The sequence below is a fragment of the Tenrec ecaudatus genome, chromosome 17, assembly GCF_050624435.1.
Source record: "Tenrec ecaudatus isolate mTenEca1 chromosome 17, mTenEca1.hap1, whole genome shotgun sequence".
Lineage (NCBI taxonomy): Eukaryota > Metazoa > Chordata > Mammalia > Afrosoricida > Tenrecidae > Tenrec > Tenrec ecaudatus.
The window spans coordinates 55,057,682-55,075,402 of NC_134546.1; the positions used below are offsets into that span (position 1 = coordinate 55,057,682).

Sequence of the window (17,721 nt, forward strand, 5' to 3'; positions counted from 1 at the left end):
AGATCCGGAAATCTGCTTCAGTAAGGTTTACAGTCACACACACACATGCACACTCTGCAGCAGTTCTAGTCCGACACATGGGGTTGTGATGAGCGGGAAAACTGCCAGGAGGCAAACTATTAACAACAGCAACAACATGGTGTAGCTCTGACTCAGAGCCAACATAATAGCAACTGACAAAGCTCCAACAATAATGGTCAGAGATGGGCAACGCTTGTTCTTGGGCGCGGTCATGCGTGTTCCCGCGTGTCGAGACCCTCTTCCGTGTCCCCGCTTCACCATTGTTGTTACATCGAAGCCCGGCACTAGGAGAGTTGCTGCCATGTGTCTCCTGCAGTGAACAGAGGCCACCAACAATGCCGCCCCAAAGCCCAGGCCTCCTTTCCCTGCCACTCCCCACCATAACCTCTCATGGCAAAAAGCTCCTGCTCACGAAGAAGCTCTAATTCCTTGCACATCTAAAGTAGAAGCTGCCATGTGGGAGCACACGGACCTGCAGACACAATGCTGTGACAAATAGGAATGTGTTCATGTGGCCCAAAAAGATGGCTGCCAACAGTTCTTCCAACACCCCTGCTCACTGCCTGTATGCAGAGCCTCCCACTGGGAAGTGGTGGCCACTTGCCTGCACCTCGAATCTGGGTAGGCTGGGCCTGTGTCTTCGTTTGACCGACAGAACGCAGAGGAAGTGGGAATGTGTGATTTCTAGGTCTAGGTTTTAAGAGATCTTATAGCTTACGTTTTCATCCTCAGATCTTAAGATCGAGCCACCCAAGAAATACCCGTGTGAAGATCACATGGAGAGAGAGACCCAGCGTGCCCCCGCCAGCCCAGCTGAGGTTCCAGACACATGCGTGAAGCTCTCTTGGGCGCTGCAGTCCCAGTCAAGCTCCCTGCTGAAACGGTCCCAGCCAGAACAAAGCAGAACAGAAGGACCTCCCAGCAGAGCCCAGTCTCAGCGGGGTCAGAGAAACAAGGAATGGGCATTTTCAACTACTAGAGCAGGGGTTCTCAATCTGTGGGTCGCGACCCCTTTGGGGGTTAAACGACCCTTTCACAGGGGTTGCCCAATTCAGAACAGTAACAAAATGACAGTGATGAAGTAGCGATGAAAATAATTTTATGGTTGGAGGGGGGGGGGGCACCACCACATGAGGAACTGTATGAAAGGGTCGCGACACGAGGAAGGTTGAGAACCACTGCTCTAGAGTTTAAGGTGATGTATTACCCAGCAGGGGTTAACTGCAACAATTGAAAATATTTAAAAGCCTAAAATGGTCACATAAAAAACATGAAGATTTTCAGGGATACAAAACACGATGTTATGATGTTATGATGTTATCAGTCAGTCATGAAAGACCACGTGTCCCATTCTAGGAAATATCTAGACTAGGCAGTTCTAGAGAGAACAAAGTGTACAGGGCAAGAAGGGAGGCGGGAGGGGAAGAGTTACTGCCCTGAGTTAAGACATGTTGGGTTTCTGTTAGGGGCCAGGGGGATTTTTGGAAGCAAACAGTGCTGATGGTTGCACGGAATGATGGACATAATGTCCCTGGATCGTACATGTGGACATAATTAATGATGGACATAATTAATGTCCCTGGATTGCACATGTGAAAAAAAATGTTGAAATGGCAAATCTCTTGTGACAGATATTTTGCTACTTTTTTTTTAGTGACTATTTTTGGGCTCCTTTTTGAAAATGCTGGATCTGCAAGGCTCATTGGACTTTAGGACAGACTCTGAAAGATTTCCCCACAATCACCAGTAAAGATCTCTGGATACCACGTGGTAACCACTTACTTTATTTATTTGTTTGTTTGTTTATCTATTTATCTACCTATTTATTTATTTTTAATTTTAATCATTTTATTGGGGGCTCATACAACTCTTATCATAATCCATACATACGTCAATTGTGTAAAGCACACTTATACATTCATTACCCTCATCATTCTCAAAACATTAGCCCTTGGGGAGGAGATGAACCAGGCAGGGTAGCAACGATGAAACATATAACTTTCCTCTAGTTCTTGAATGCTTCCTCCCCCCACTATCATAATCCCAATACTACCTTACAAATCTGGCTAGACCAGAGGATGTACACTGGTACAGATAGGAACTGGAAATACAGGGAATCCAGGACAGATGATCCCTTCAGGACCAGTGGTGAGAGTGGCGATGCCAGGAGGGTGGAGAGAATGTGGGGTAGAAAGAGGGAACTGATTACAGGAATCTACGTATAGCCTCCTCCCTGGGGGAGGGACAGCAGAGAAGAGGGCGGGGGGAGACATCAGACAGTGTAAGATATGACAAAATAATAATTTATGAATGATGAAGGCTTCACGGGGTGTGGGTGGGGAGGGAGGGGGAAATGAGCAGCTGATATTAAGGGCTCAAGTAGAAGGCAAATGTTTTGAGAATGATGATGACAACAAATATACATATGTGCTTGACACAATGGATGGATGTATGGATTGTGATAAGAATTGTACGAGCCCCCAATAATAAAATGATGTTTTTTTTAAAATTGCCTTCCGCCTGTGCTCCTGGGATCAGCACCTAAATTTTCTTTTTTTCCCCCTTCCCTCCCCGCTCCCCCCTCCCTCATGAACCCTTCATAATTCATCAATTATTATTTTGTCATATCTTACACCTCCAGGCGTCTCCAGTCACCCACCTTTCCGCTGTCCATCCCCCAGGGAGGAGGTTATATGTAGGTCCTTGTAATCAGTTCCCCCTTTCTACCCCCACTTCCCTCCTCCCTCCCAGTATCACCACTCTCACCACTGGTCCTGAAGGGATCATCTCTCCTGGATTCCCTGTGTTTCCACTTGCTTGCTATCTGTACCAATGTACATCCTCTGGTCTAACCAGGTTTGTAAGGTAGAATTGGGATCATGATAGTAGGGTGGGAGGGGAGCAGTTAAGAACTAGAGGAAAATTGTTTGTTTCATCCATGCTACACTGCACCCTGAGTGACTCATCTCCTCCCCACTGCCCCTCTGCAAGGGATGTCCAATTATCTACAGATGGGCATTGGGTCCCCATCCTGCACTCCCCTCATTCACTATGATATGATTTTTTGTTCTTTGGTGTTTGATACCTGGTCCCTTCGACCCATTGTGATCGCACAGGCTGGTGTGCTTCTACCATGTGGGCTTTGTTGCTTCTGGGCTAGATGGCCACTTGTTCACCTGGTAACTGCTTTACAGAGAGGTGGCGTTCTGCCTGGTTCTGGGACTCCCCCTGAGGCAGCAATGTGACCGTCGGACACGCATAAAGAAGACCTAAGGAGAATTGATGCATTGGATCTGCAGTGCTGGCGAAGGAGATCGACACTACCATGGACCACCAAACAGATCTGCCTCAGAGAGGCGCAGTCTTAGAGGCAAAGGGGCAACAAGAACGAGGAAGACCCCGATGGAATTGACATAGTGGTGTCGACAGTGGGGTCCAACCGGAGGCCGGTGTAACGGGGCCGCGTCGCATCAGGGCTGCCTGGATGGCACCTAACGACAGTGGCAACACTATTTCTCCTGAAGTAGGTTCGCTGGGCAGGTCGTTATGCAGCAGGTACATAGCATTTCTGGGTATAGAGAGAGGGTGTTCTTTTTTAAAAAAAATCATTTTATTGTGGGCTCATACAACTCTTATCACAATACACATATACATCTATTGTGTAAAGCACATTTATACATTTGTTGCCATGATCATTCTCAAAACATTTGCTTTCTACTGGAGCCCTTGGTATCAGCTCCTAATTTTCCCCCTCCCTCCCTGCCCCCTTCACTCATGAACCCTTGATAATTTATAAATTATTATTTTGTCATGTCTTACACTATCTGATGTCTCCTTTCACCCACTTTTCTGTTGTCTGTCCCCCTGGGAGGGGGTTCTATGTAGATCCTTGTGATCGGTTCCCCTTTTCTTCCCCACCTTTCCCTTCCCCTCCTGGTATCGCTACTCTCATTATTGGTCCTGAAGGGTTTATCTGTCCTGATTCCCTGTTTCCAGCTCTTATGTGTACCAGTGTACATGTTCTGGGCTAGTCAGATTTGTAAAGTAGAATTGGGATCATAATAGTGGGGGTGGGGGAGGAAGCATTAAAGAATTGGAGGAAAGTTGTATATTTCATTGGTGCTATACTGCATTCTGACTGGCTCGTCTCCTCCCTTAGACCCTTCCATAAGGGGATGTCCAGTTGCCTACAGATGGGCTTTGGGTCTCCACTCTGCACTCCCCCGCTCATTCACAATGATACGTTTTTTGTTCTTTGATGTCTGATACCTGAACCTATCAACACCTCATGATCACACAGGTTGGTGTGCTTCTTCAATGTGGGCTTTGTTGCTTCTCAGCTAGATGGCTGCTTGTTTACCTTCAAGACTTTAAGACAGTGGTTCTCAACCTTCCTAATGCCGCAACCCTTTAATATAGCTCCTCGTGGGCCACGACCCACAGGTTGAGAACCCCTGCTTTAAGCCCCCAGACACTATATCTTTTTATAGCCGGGCACCATCAGCTTTCTTCACCACATTTGCTTATCCACCCATTTGTATTCAGGGATCATGTTGGGAAGGTGAGCATCATGGAATGCCAGGTTAATAGGACAATGTGTTCTTGCATTGTGGGAGTGCTTGAGTAGAGGCCCAATGTCCATCTGCTACCTTAATACTAAGCCTATAAATATTTGTACATAAATCTATTTCCCATCATCATATATAAATATATTTACTTTTAAAAAACATTTTATTAGGGGCTCATACAACTCTTATCACAATCCATACATACATCAATTGTGTAAAGCATATCTGTACATTCACTGCCCTCAACATTTATAAAGCATTTGCTCTCCACTTAAGCACTTGGCATCAGGTCCTCTTTTATATAAATATATTTACATATACACATGCCTGTATTCAGACCTCTATAAATGCCCTTTGCCTCCTAGTGATTTCCTCGATTTCCTTTTACTTTCCTCTTGTTCCACTATCATCTCAGCCTTCATTTGGGTTTCAGGAATTCCTCTCGGTTACTTTACCCTTGATCACACTCTACCAGGCCTCCTACACCCTCCTCACCATCGATTTTAGATCACTTGTTCCCTTGTCCCTGGGTTTGTTAACACCCACTTCCTTACCCCTCAGCCTCTCATGTCCCTGGAACCTGGTCTTGTTGTTTTCTCCTCCAGATTGTTTATCCCGCCTATCATCTCTAGATACACCTGCAGAGATAATAATATGCACAAAAAACAAGAGAGCAAAACAAAGCACAGAAGAAAACAAAACAACAACAAAAGACCACAAAAAAAAAAAAGCCTGTAAGTAGTTCAAGGCCTGTTTGTTGACCTTTAGGAGTGTTTTCCAGTTGAGTCTGATGGGGTGTCATGTCCTTGCTCCAGAGTCTAATTTTGGTACTCCTGAGGATGTTATTGCTCTGCTCCCCTGGCTGTTCTGTTCCACGCCCTTCGTGTTTCGTCCCGGAGTGGTGGGGTCAGATCGGGTGCAATTCCCACACTGTCTCCAGTGTTGTTCCCCATAGCGCTATGGGTCACTGAGGGACATGGTGTCTTGTAGTAGGGCCAGCCCTACGGTCCTCTGTGCATTGACTGCTCTGAGCAGGAATATCATCATCAGTGCTTGGTGGAGAGGGTGTTCTTATAGGAGTTTTGCAAACTACTTATGTTTCTTTTTCTGATTGAAGTAATAAAGTTTGCAAATGTGATTAGGTTAAAACATGACATCTTGCCATTTGATCTCCCTTTTGAGCTAATGTATATTTGTTCCAGTTTTTAACATTTTCTGTTTTCTTTTCTTTTGGGGTTTTTCTGTTTTATTCTGTCATTATTGTTAGATTGTGTTTGTTTGCTTGTCTTGCATGTTTTTCTGCATATGAAATCTACGATAGGTAAATCTGTAGAGACAGCTGGAGTAATAGTTTCCCAAGAGCATGGAGAGCATGGCAAGGGTGCTCTTGTGATGTAGTGGTTACACATTGGGCTGTGATCCTCATGGCCAGCAGTTCGAAACCACTAGTGTCAGGGTAACCAGCCCCTGACAATATCACGGTCCGTAGGTGCAACTGTACGGTGATAATATATAAAGATTATAGTAAAGTCACAGAAGATAGGAGAGATAGAAGATAAAATAAAGGAGTCAGATACATTTCATGGTAGCATGCTCACCTCAGCCCCTCTTGGTGGTCCATGTGGGATGGGAGACGAGAGGAGGAGAGAGAGAATATATTTCTGACCACGGCTTAGCTATCCTTGGGGGTGTGCAAGCCCCTTGATTACAGGTACCGACATACATCACAGGAAGGGGTAGTACCTTAGGCCATGCAGCAATGGGAGCGGGGTGATCTAGGGGTGTCCACACAATAGGAAGAGGAGAGATTAGGGGTACACATGTGACAAGATGGGAGGATCCCAGATCCAGGATGGCAGCCTAACCTTGGACATCACTGAGCTGGTTTGACCTGTTCTGAGCTCTCCAGGGAAATAATCACTCTCCTTATCAGTAGGGGCGGGGTGAACCCCACCTAAGGTGGACCAGACAGTAGTCTGATTGTTCTGGATGGCTGATGCCTTCAGGGAGAATATCTCCAGGCATCTGACCTCCCACCATGTGCTGGCAGGCAGCCTCTTAGGGTTGGCATATATCTGGGGGAGACAAGCTGGGGAAAGCCTTTTTGTATCCCTCACACTAGAAGCTCAAAGGAGAAAGAGGGCCATTGTGAGTCAGCAATGACTCCAGGACTCCACGGCAGTGAATGGAAAAGGGAATGGCAGGGAGGTTGGCAGGAAACGGGGAGCTAACAACAGTGAGTCCAAGGAGGAAGAAATGTTCAAAGATTGTGATGATTACACAACTTTTTAAGAAGATTGAGATATTGAAATGTATGGCCTGTGAGTTACATACAGGTCAATAAAACTGTTGAAAATAAAGCTTATCTCTGGGAAAGTATGGATAGGGTGCCTTGTGGTTGACTTCACAACAGGAGCTGGGAAGTATCAGGTCGAGAGAAGAGACTCAAATCAGAGACCAGGCCAGGTGGGTTGCAAACAGCAGTTCTTTCCTCACCTGAGTGTAGAGGGCAAGCTCAGGGCGCAGTGTCTTTCTACGCTGCTCAGAAAGGAGGAATGGGCTTGGCCCCTCTGGGATGGAAAATGCAGGCTGGGGTCTTGATGGATCGGCGTCATGAAGCTCCAGGGAATCTTGGGTCCTCATTGCTCGTGGTGGCTCGCTGGCTCCTTCTGGTCATCACTGTCCTTGGCTCGATAGTTTTTGACAAAGGCACAGTCTTCCCTGTTTGTGCAGAGCGCTTTACAGGGTCCACTTTGGGAACAGAACTTCAGAGGGTGGACTCAGGGGCAAACACGGAGGAACATTGGTTCTTAGCAAACTCTACTAAGCCTTACATTAGGCATCCTTGGTGAACTCCATCTTCAACTGAAGATGCAGGAAGGCCTAATTCACTACGTCGTGTCCATGTCAATCCTCATGGCCACGAAGGGGAATTGGATGAAACGTCCCACTGCACTCTCCATCCGCAGTCCACCCCACCCAGCCTGCCCCTGAGCGGATGGGGGTGTCGGGTGGCCTGTGAAGAGAGCTCCTTCCAGTCTTGCCATGGGGAGGCGAAGTGACAATTGCTAGAAGAGAGGTGACAGAGGAAAGAGAAAAGGATTTCTTGGCTTCTTCCTGGCAGTCCAGACCCGAGGGTTTCTACAGCAACGAGATTGCATTGTGCATCCGCAGCCTCCCTCCACAGGATGGGATGAGGGCAGGCTTCTCTCGGAATGTAGCATTCAGAAAAGCTGACACAGCCACTCCCCGTTGAAATGAAGCAGAAAATGTTCAATCACGCACAATAGGAACAAAACTGCTGGGCCTTCATTCCTGCCTGGCAACACACAGCTGGGACCAAACAGCTCTGGCTGCCCTACGGGGGTTGCCAACCCTTTTCTGCCTCCCCATACTTTTTACCCTCCCCTGCTCTCTCACCTTCTGGGGACAAGGGTGTCTTCTCATCTGTGTGGGCGATGGGGAATGGCCATGCCTCTCCCGTGCAGCCCCCGACCCCCATCTGCTGCTCCGATGCTGAACAGGTTTCAGCCAAGCCTCCCGACTGTGATGGACAGTGGAGTCACTCCTGAGCAGAGGCTTTAGGCTGTCTCTGAGAACGGGTGACAGCCCTGTGGAGGCACTGAGCGGATACTCTGAGACAGGGAACATTTCCGTTGCACGATGGAAATGAGACGAGGCTGGAGCACAGGGAGATGTCATGGCTTGACAAGAACTAGCAAGTGGCAAGCTGGGAGCCCAGGCAGGTGGTTGGGCTCCAGAGGCCATACTTGTCGCCGATCCACTTCGCGGCTACTGAGTTTTCGATGGGGGCACATTGGGCAAAACCAGGTGTCCCAGGGAAGGCTGGTGATGATGGGACGCTGGGACGACGGAAACCAATCAGCCTCGCTCTGCCCCAGGTTCAAAGTGGAAAGAGCAGACGGCTCTCACTGCCAGCCAACACTCGGCAGAACAGAACACACCACCCTGCACTTTCAGAGCGTTCACCGTGGATCCCTGGGAGGCCTTAGCTTTCTGTCCTGCTGCCCCCTTCTTCCTGCAGGGTGTCTCGTGTCATGAGTAAGAACAGAGGCTCCGTGCCCAGTCTGTGTGACCTGAGCTTGGACTCGACCGGACTGGTGAAATGCTTGTGGCAGTCCCTGAGTGACATGTCAAAGGTTCAGAGCAATGTCTGTACATCAGGATGTACAGACCAATTCACTCCCTTACAGGATCAGCTCTGTACCTTGCTCCCACCACCCACCCCAAGGCTCTCCGACAGCCCAATTCTTCCGTCCATGTGTGACCAATTCTCCCCTTGGGTTTGAGTGAGCTCAAGAAGATGACCTCATCTTCAGAACCATGATCCAAATCTGGGACCCAATCAGGAAAGCTTTCAGGCATCACAGCAGGCTCTTGGGAGACCTTTTGGGGGACAGGAGCTTTTCTGGGAATTCTCAGGTGAGTGGTTTCTACTTGCTGCTGGAGTCTGGAAGGGAGTCTGGAAGGCAGATGGGGGCTGGTGGGAAGCGGAGACATTGGACTCTTGGGGAGAAGTGGAAGGCCTCCCACGCCTGTTTTGGCTTTCCCTCTTCCTCCCCTAGATCCCTAGGCTCTTCCATTCTAGGCCCCACACAGCCCTCCTGCCGCCACCTCCTCCTTCCAGGACTCAGGTGACTTGGCCCGTCAGCTAGGAAAGCAATTGAATTTCATGGAAGATTAATGGCTCTTGTCCCCAAGTGGCAGTACTCACTGGATCTGCAGTGCAAACCCTGACTTCCAGAGCCTGCACAGGAGGAGTGGCCTGAGGGTTAGAGACAGGGTTGGCGGAGGGAATCCTGAGTCATGTTATATCTGGTTCAAGGGGAACAGCAAGGACTGGAGGTGGGGCTTTGTGAACAGGTTGGCCCAGGAGAGATGGGAAAGTACTCTCTGAGCAGGGCCTGGAACTCAGAGCAGAGGGACAGGAGAGGTGCCAGTCCTGAGGTGTTGGTGTCATTTATCTGTTACCAAGTCAATTCCAACTCATAGTGACCCTGGAGGACAGGGTCAACCTGCCCCATAGGAGCAGCTGGCGGACTTAAACCACTGACCTTTTGATGAGCAGCCTAGTGCTTGGCCAGTGTCACCAGAGCTCCTTGTGACTGGCCCAGCGGTGTTGGGTCACACACCCATAATCCCACTCCACCTTCGGGAAAGTCCTATAAGACCATGACTGCTGGGATGCCCAGGACTAAAGACTTGCAAACCATCTTTAAAGACTTGCAAACCATCCTCGAAAAGTTGTCATGCTTGCATTCCTTTAGTGAACATTGGCTGGCTGCATGCTGGGAAATCAGCCCAGTTCTGGATCCCAGGTCAGTGCTCTTCCCACATCTGTTTCAGGGTGTTAAAGCCTGCTTCCTCCTCCTCCTCAATTTGCTGCCCAGTCACACATTCTCCTCCCATTGTGGCTTTGAGTTGCCTACAAATTCCGTGAGGCTGCTCCCATCTTCTGTGTATTCCTCTGCTGTCTATACTCCTCGTGTGGTCTGGCATCTGTCTTCCACCGTCCAGTTCCCTAGGCCCTGCTTCTGCACCACCCTTGCTCTTTTGATCTCTCAGAATGGATTGGTTCAAACCCATGGAACAATACTTAATTCCAGGTCAAACTCACTTCCTTTTTATTAAGAACCAAGTTCTTATTGCACGGTGTGGGACAGCCTGGTGAACAACAGAAACCCTATTCCCAAATGGGATTCCATCCACTAGCACAGGCATAGAATTGCAACACACGTTTTGAGAGGACACAATGCAACGTATAAGAAAGCCTACTTTCCCTCCCCCGTAGTGTGGGCTTGGATCCCTTCCAAGGACTAGAATCAAGTGGAAATGGTGATGGAACTGGACCATTTGCTTGTTCTCATATTGTCTTTTGGACGCCTGTCTGTCATGACTGAACAGAACCACGGAGAGGCCCATAGACATTTCAGGGAGCTTGGGAACCAGATCCCGCAGGCCCAGTTAGGCCTTCAGATGATTGCAGCCCAGTCAGCATCTGGGCAGCAACCTCAAGAGAGACCCTGGGCAAGAACCACCCCCGACAAGCTGCCCTTGTGACTCCACCCCTCAGAAATACAAAGGGGCTTCAGGAAGTGCCATTATCCTTTGATTCTATTTCTTCATGAACTTTTTGAAGCCCCTTGTAATTGTTTGTTGTTTTAAGCGGCTGCTCTTTTGGAATAATGTGGGATAATTTGTTAAGCAGCAATAGCTGCAGATAACTAATACAGCTTCTCCATTCCCTTCTGTCCCCAAAGCCAACCCATACCTTGACTGGGAAGCTCAAGGCATGGGAAAGCGTTCCTCTTGTACTGAGCTGAGATCTTAAAGACGCGGATTGTCTGGGCTCAAATATCCGTGGTTGCTGCTTTCCTGCTATGCTACACTGGGCAGGTTACTTAACCTCTCTGGGCTTCAGTCTTGACATGGGCCCAACAATAAGGCTACCTTCTTGAGAAGTAAGATGGTTAAGATTCACTCAGAGAATAGACCTGTGAGGGCATCTCTTTCAAAGCTGGGTGCCTGATAAACTGGCTTCTCTCTGGTCCTCTAACTTCCAGTAGAGCTACCCAGAAGTCCTCGGACCACAGAACTGGGTTTCTGGTTCCACTTGCGTGGGTGCAGGTCCCCTTGAGACTAGGACCTATAGCTTTAGGGGCTCTACCAAAGACAGAGGAAACCTTCATTGTCTCAGGACATGCCCCAAGTGAGAGGAGACTTGTCTATAAGGGGTGGGATGTACTTCTATGAAGGTCCAAAAGACCCCTTCCAGGAGCAAGCAAGAAGCAGAATCCTGGAACAGAATGAATGGAGGCCAGAAAGCAGATGCTCGTGCCCAAGAAAAGCCGTATTTCCTTCAGCATTTCTCCCACCTTCTCAAAGTGCTGGCCGAGGATGAGCTGGAACACCCAGAGATGGGAGATACTGACTCAAGAAGATCCTGGAGCACAGTGACCTTGGAGGCAAGATAAACCCAGGTTTGAGGATGCTGGCTGTGTTGCAGGAGCTGGGGGAGCCCAGGAAGCAGGATGCTGACGGTCTGCAGTGGGTCTTGACCATGGACTGGTGTGTTGAGATGCTACAAGGTTTCCTCCTGGTATTGGAGGACATAATAGATCCACCCCTCACCTGCCAGGGGCAGCTTTGCTGATTTGGGAAGCCAGGCAGAGGTTTGGATGCCATCAAGGGTGTCATGCTGCTGGATTCCTGTATCTGCTGCCTGCTGAAGCCCCACTGCCGGGAGCAGTCCTGTTACCTGGACCTGCTCGAGCTCTCCCTGAGGGTTCCTGTCAGGCGGAGATGGGACAGACCCTGGACCTCATCACTGCCCGCCCCCAGGGCAACGTGGATCTTGGCAGGTTCACCGAAAAGATGTACACATCCATGGTCAAGGACAAGACTACTTTCTACTCCGTTTGCCTCCCTGTAGCTGCTGCCATGTCCATGGTGGGCATTGATGGGAAGACAGAGCATGCCAATCCCAAGAGGATCCTGCTGGAGACAGGCGAGCTCTTTCAGATGCAGGGGATAACCTGGGACCTCTTTAGTTACCCCAGTGAGCCGCGCAAGATTGGCACTGACATCCAGGGCAACTGATGCATCGGGCTGGTGGTTCAGTGCCTGCCACGGGCCAACAGGCCGGGTCCTGATGGAGAATTATGGGCAGAAGGAGACAGAGAAGGTGGCACAGGTGAAGGCAATGTACGAAGAGATGGAGCTGCCGGCTGTGTTCAAGCATTACAAGGAAGCCAATTCGAGCAGCAGCCTAAGAATTGTCCTGGAGCCAGCAGTATGCTGCCTGCTGCCCCCCCCCCCTGCAGTCCTGGGGGCAGGCACACAAGATCTACAAGTGGGAAAAGTGACCTGGAATCTGGGAGGACAAGAAGGGGAGGTCTCAATAAATTATTGTTTGAGAGAGAAAGAGAGAGAGAAGAGCCTGCCACAGAGCAGAGGCACTGCCACACTGACTAGGCTCCGGCTCTTCGGAGAGTGAGTTGAATCTAAGTTGCTGTTCACCATTCCCTAACAAATTAGGAACATTCTATGGCCACAGCTTCCCCTTCAGGGGCTTGCTTTACCCTCATCTCCCTTATTTTTATTTTTACTCATTTTCATCCCACAAATAATACATGAAAAATAACAAATCAACCTTTCCTGAGAAGTTACAAAGTCCCAAGAGTGTTACAAGTCTTTCCATCTCTGAACCACTCTGTGATCCAGACTGCTATCACTCCTCCCATTTCACAGATGAGGAAGTCAAGGCGGCGTGGTAAATTGCCTAAGGTCACACAGAGGCAGAAAGAAGTTAATGCAGGCTTCAGGGTCAGTCTCTCACTTACATAGGCTGTTCCAAGAGCCTGCCCTTCATCTGTATTCATCTTTAGTACTTGTTTGCTAAAAGAGGCCTCATAAACAGGAGGTCCTGTCTCAGAGCCCAGTGTGCAGTTTCCTTGAGCTATTTTAGCAGCACACCTTCCATCCATATAGAAATAACACCAGGGCCTTTCAACAGAGGAGTAAACAAAAGTATGTACATGGAATGACTGATTCACCCACCAAGAGAAGTGAGATTCCGATAGGATATGGATGTACCTTGAAAATATTACAAGGCAAAAACAAAAAAGAGAAAATATTACAAGGCAAACACAACCCACTGAGCCCGTTTTGACGCATAAGGAAACTGTGGGACAGAGTAGACTGTTCTGTAGGGGGAGCATCAGCCACACAAGGGCAAATATTCATGATTCTATTTACATATGAAATACACGAGGCCAACGTTTATCAGTCTTAATGGGGAGGCAGGTGTGGGAGTCACTGCTCACAGGTTAGTGGGTTTACTGGTGCCCTTTGGAAATGGGCAGTGGCGCCGCGTATCATAACACGCAGAAACCAATGTCACCGAATGGTAGGCTTTAAAATGGCAAGCTTTTTGTTTCATTTGTTTTGATTATATGGATTTCTCCACAATACATTTTAAAATACATTGACATCTAGAAACACAGAAACAGATGGCTAAAAAATAAAATAAATATCGTTGTAGTCCTATTGCTTGGCTTTCTCCGCTGAACCCGGAGACAGTTGGCCAGCCGTCCTTCATTCTGACCCCCGCATAATGAGCCGCCAATGTGGTTCCCCATAGTGCCCCCCTCCCCAGCGTTTCGGCTCCCCTTCCAGACAGCCCCAGTTCACTCCACCCCTTCACTTGTGGCCCCCCCTCCGCCCCACTCCCCACACCCTCCAGCCTAGCTCCAGACGCTTGCTTATTCAACGCTAACCCCCACCCTACATCCCAGCCCTCTGCCTCCCGAGGCCCGCAAGAGCGCGCAGCCGGCGGGCTGCGAAGCGAGCTGACAGTTTAATGAATAGCTTCAGCTGTAATTAGCGACCCCGCAGCTAATCACCATGTGCATTTACATTTTAAGTGCTGCCGAGGGAACCGGGAAGCGAGGGGACCCGCGGGAGGGGCTGCCTGTGCTTTCGGAGCACTTCTGGGAGCGCGGGGGAGGAGGTGGCGGGAAGGCTGTGCCAGGGAGAACTCTCTCTGCGGACTCCGAGAAGCTCCATCTCACCCAGCGTCAACCCTAGCGGTTCGACTCCCCCAGCCTCTCTGAGGGATAAAGACGAGGCAGACTCGCAGTCTGGGTCCTGTACGTGGGCGCTCTGAGTCGCAATCAGCTCGATGGCAGTGCGTTTGGTTGGGGGTTAGCCTTCATCTCCCAGGGAGGGTTCGCTTGGGCCTGCATCACCCGCGCCCCCGCGCACCCCCCAGGCTCGCTAGTCCTCCAACCAGTCTGCTCCGTGAGTTCCCGCGCCCCGCCTCGCGCTGCAGGGTGTCCGGCCTGGGGCTCGTATGGCTTCTCCCAGGGCTGGGACAAGGCCAGCTCCGGGGTCCGGGAGGTCCCAGGTGGCGCGGAGCAGCTACCCTGGATGGCGTGCGTGCGTGCGTGCGCACGGGTCCTGCACAGCTCCAGCCACCGGGGGTGGCTGATGGGGTGCTGATGGGGTCAGCCCCGGGTCCTGAACATCAGGACCGAGAATTCGACGTTACTGGAGGTTGAAAAAGAAGGGTGTCCAGCGACCTCTTCCGAGGACAGCGCCCTACTTCAAAAGACACCGTCACGCCTAACCCGGGCTCTCCCAACTCAAAGGGCGCGCTCAGGTGTCACCGCGACGCACCCAGACTGGGCCCGCGCCGCTCCCTTAAGCCAGTGTGGGAAGGAGGTAGGAAGGATCAAGTCCAACTCCAGCAATTCGGGGGTGGGTCCAGCTCCTGCTCAAGCTCCCCCCCACCCCAAACCTCCAAGCAGTCCTTCAGCCTCAACCTCTCCCCTCTCCATCCGCTTATCTCACCGGGCGAGGTCGCGTGGGGTTTCAAGAGAGGGTCTTCCACTAGCTTCATATTGGACCCACCTTCTCTCTCCCCAAACCTACCTCACCCAGACCCCTCTTGAAAAAGGGACTCCCAAGGAGGCAAAATGATTTCTGATTGCTAACGACATGGTCAGCACCAACCGGCTCTGCCGGAGAAAGATCAACCTTTCTTTCACTGCCATCAAAAGGGACCCCGTTGAATTTACGGGCGGTGACCAAGGAGGACGAACAACGGCTTTCACTGGAGCGGAACAGGGATCCACTTCAGCAAGAAACGCTGTCCGCTCGGGCAAGGATCTCGGACGAGGGTGGGCGCAGCGGAGCCCCCTCGACAAGGGATTTCCCGGTCCTCTTCCCCGTTCACCAGTGGAATTGCCTGGCCCATAGGCTCGTTCCCCCTCCCGGGGGAGCAGGGAGGTCCCGGAGCCCCTAGACCAGGTCAGGCGTCGCCAGGCAGAGACCTCGGGGTCCGACCGCCGCTGCAGAACCCCGGCCACGCCGACGGCGACAGAGCGGTTCGAGGGGACTCGCCCAGTGGCGCGGGAGCCCGCCAGCGCTCCCCGCACCGTGCATACAGAGCAGCGGCTGTCCTTGAGGCCAGGAAGCCGGCCTGCGAGGCGGAGCGAGGCGGGAGGCGAACCGCTGGGGAGCGGGAGCGGGCAGGGCCTCCCTCCAGACCGCGCCGAAATCCCTTCCTGGGGCGGGGAGAGGAGGACTCCAGGCAACTTCCCAAGGGAATAGGGCAGGGTCTGGGAGCTGGCTGGGAGCGGAGTTTGCAGCGCCAGCGGATTTTACGTGTATGCTGCATGCGGGTTGGCTGGGGAAGAGCTGATGGCTGTTGGAGCGGCACTTCGCCTCTCCAGTCGCCCGCTGGCACAGCCACTGCGCCCCCCGCGCGGTGCGGCCCTGCTCCTGCGTAGCTGCGGACCCCGAACTGGGTCGCAGAGGCTGGAGAGGCTGGGACGGAGGCGGGGCCGGCCGAGTCGGGGGCGGGGCCGGGGCGGGGCCTCCCTGCCCGTTCCCGGCGCGCGGAGCGCTGGGCACTGAGAGCGCAGAGTGGAACCGCGAGCGCCCGCGAGAAGTAGGGCTCTGCGGGTCGTGCGGTCCCGGGCCGGCCCTCCACGTCGACCTCGCCCCGGCGGGTGCGACGGCGATCATGCAGCCCCGGGGCTGAGGCGCCCCATGGCGAAGTCTGCGTCCCACGGTCCAGGCGACGGCGACGGCGCATGGAGAACTTCCGTAAGGTGCGCTCCGAGGAGGCGTCGGCGGGTGGCGGGGCCGAGGGGGGCGGACCGGGCTCCGGCCCCTTCGCCGACCTGGCGCCGGGCGCCGTGCTCATGCGGGTCAAGGAGGGCAGCAAGATCCGGAACCTGCTGGCCTTCGCCACCGCCCGCATGGCGCAGCCGGCCACGCGCGCCATCGTCTTCAGCGGCTGCGGCCGGGCCACCACCAAGACCGTCACGTGTGTGGAGATCCTCAAGCGCCGCTTGTCGGGCCTGCACCAGGTCACGCGGCTGCGCTACCGGAGCGTGCGCGAGGTGTGGGAGAGCTTCCCGCCCGGGCCCGCGCCCGACCGCCCGGAGGGAGGGTCGCCCGCCAGCCTGAGCGTGCTCAAAAATGTGCCCGCCCTCGCCATCCTACTTTCCAAGGACGCGCTGGATCCACGCCAACCTGGCTACCAGCCCCCGGACTCACACCCCAGTCCCTCGTCCCCGTCAGCCACGCCCACACCCAAGAGGAGCCGAGGGGACCCCGCAACTGGAGAAAGCTCCGCAAAGCGGTCACAACTGGAGCCGGGGGCTTCGGAGGAGGACCAAACTGCGTGAGGACTCCAGGCTCGCGCTACATGTTGGGCACAGCCCCTCAGACTGGCAGCATGCATCCCCAAGGCGACAAAGAAGCCCACAGAGTGGGAGGAGAGGACCCCTCCACCCCTCAACCACTCCAGGGGAGCATCGTGCAGTGGTTGCCCCTCCCCTCTGCTGCCAGAAGACTCAAGACTCTCAACTTTTCTGGAGCGTACTAGGACTTGGAGAGGGGCTGGTGGGCAGCTGAACGCTGGGGCCTCGCACGCTGCGCTGAGAGGTTAAGGGCGCCGGGCATTGAGGAGCGAACTGAGATTTAGTTCCTAGAAAGTCCTTGGAGTCGCCCCCTCCTTTGGCAGCAGAGGGCAAGGGCTAAGAAACTTTCAGAGCGGAGCCTTGTGGTGCTCTGGGACCCTCCTCTTCCGGCCCCCTCCAGGACACAGTTTGCCTCAAGGAACATCCTGAAATCAAGGAGCCAGGGACATGCACCCCTTCCCAAGTTGGCCCAGAGGGAGGGACCCAGCACAGAACTCCCCACGACTTGTCCCCTGAGCCCCACAGCTGGACTCTTGCTTCAAATAAAACAAACACAAAACAGCACTGTCCCGGGATTTTTTGCCTCATCACCCACTTGGGCCTGCCCCCTGGCGACTCAATCCCTCGGGCCTGGTCTCCTTGGAGTCTTCAGGATCAGACACAAAGGCTGAGCAGCCTTGGAAAGGTGCCAGGAGCACAGGGCCCAATTCCTGGCTTCCCACCCCCTTCCCTAGCTCTTCCTGCCCTGGCCTCAGGGGTCCTGCATCCCTCTGTAAGCCACCACTAAAGAAAGGGAATAGCTTTTTCTGGGAGGAGAAGGCATGAGTTCCCTGGTGCACCCTCCCCGCAAGGGTGTAGGATTGGGGGAGGCTGTCCTTCCCAAGAATGGCAGCCCG

The 17,721-nt window shown here is 52.3% G+C and overlaps 1 protein-coding gene and 1 pseudogene across 1 annotated transcript; both read left to right on the forward strand.

Moving 5' to 3' along the window:
* The first annotated feature begins 11,410 nt into the window (after positions 1–11,410).
* LOC142430840 (farnesyl pyrophosphate synthase pseudogene) lies at positions 11,411–12,475 on the forward strand (annotated as a pseudogene).
* Positions 12,476–16,060: 3,585 nt separating this feature from the next.
* On the forward strand, positions 16,061–17,347 carry RPP25 (ribonuclease P/MRP subunit p25). The gene has a single exon (XM_075535772.1). It carries the CDS (start codon positions 16,211–16,213, stop codon positions 16,808–16,810), a length of 600 nt encoding a protein of 199 aa, XP_075391887.1. The 5' UTR covers positions 16,061–16,210; the 3' UTR covers positions 16,811–17,347.
* The last annotated feature ends 374 nt before the right edge of the window (positions 17,348–17,721 follow it).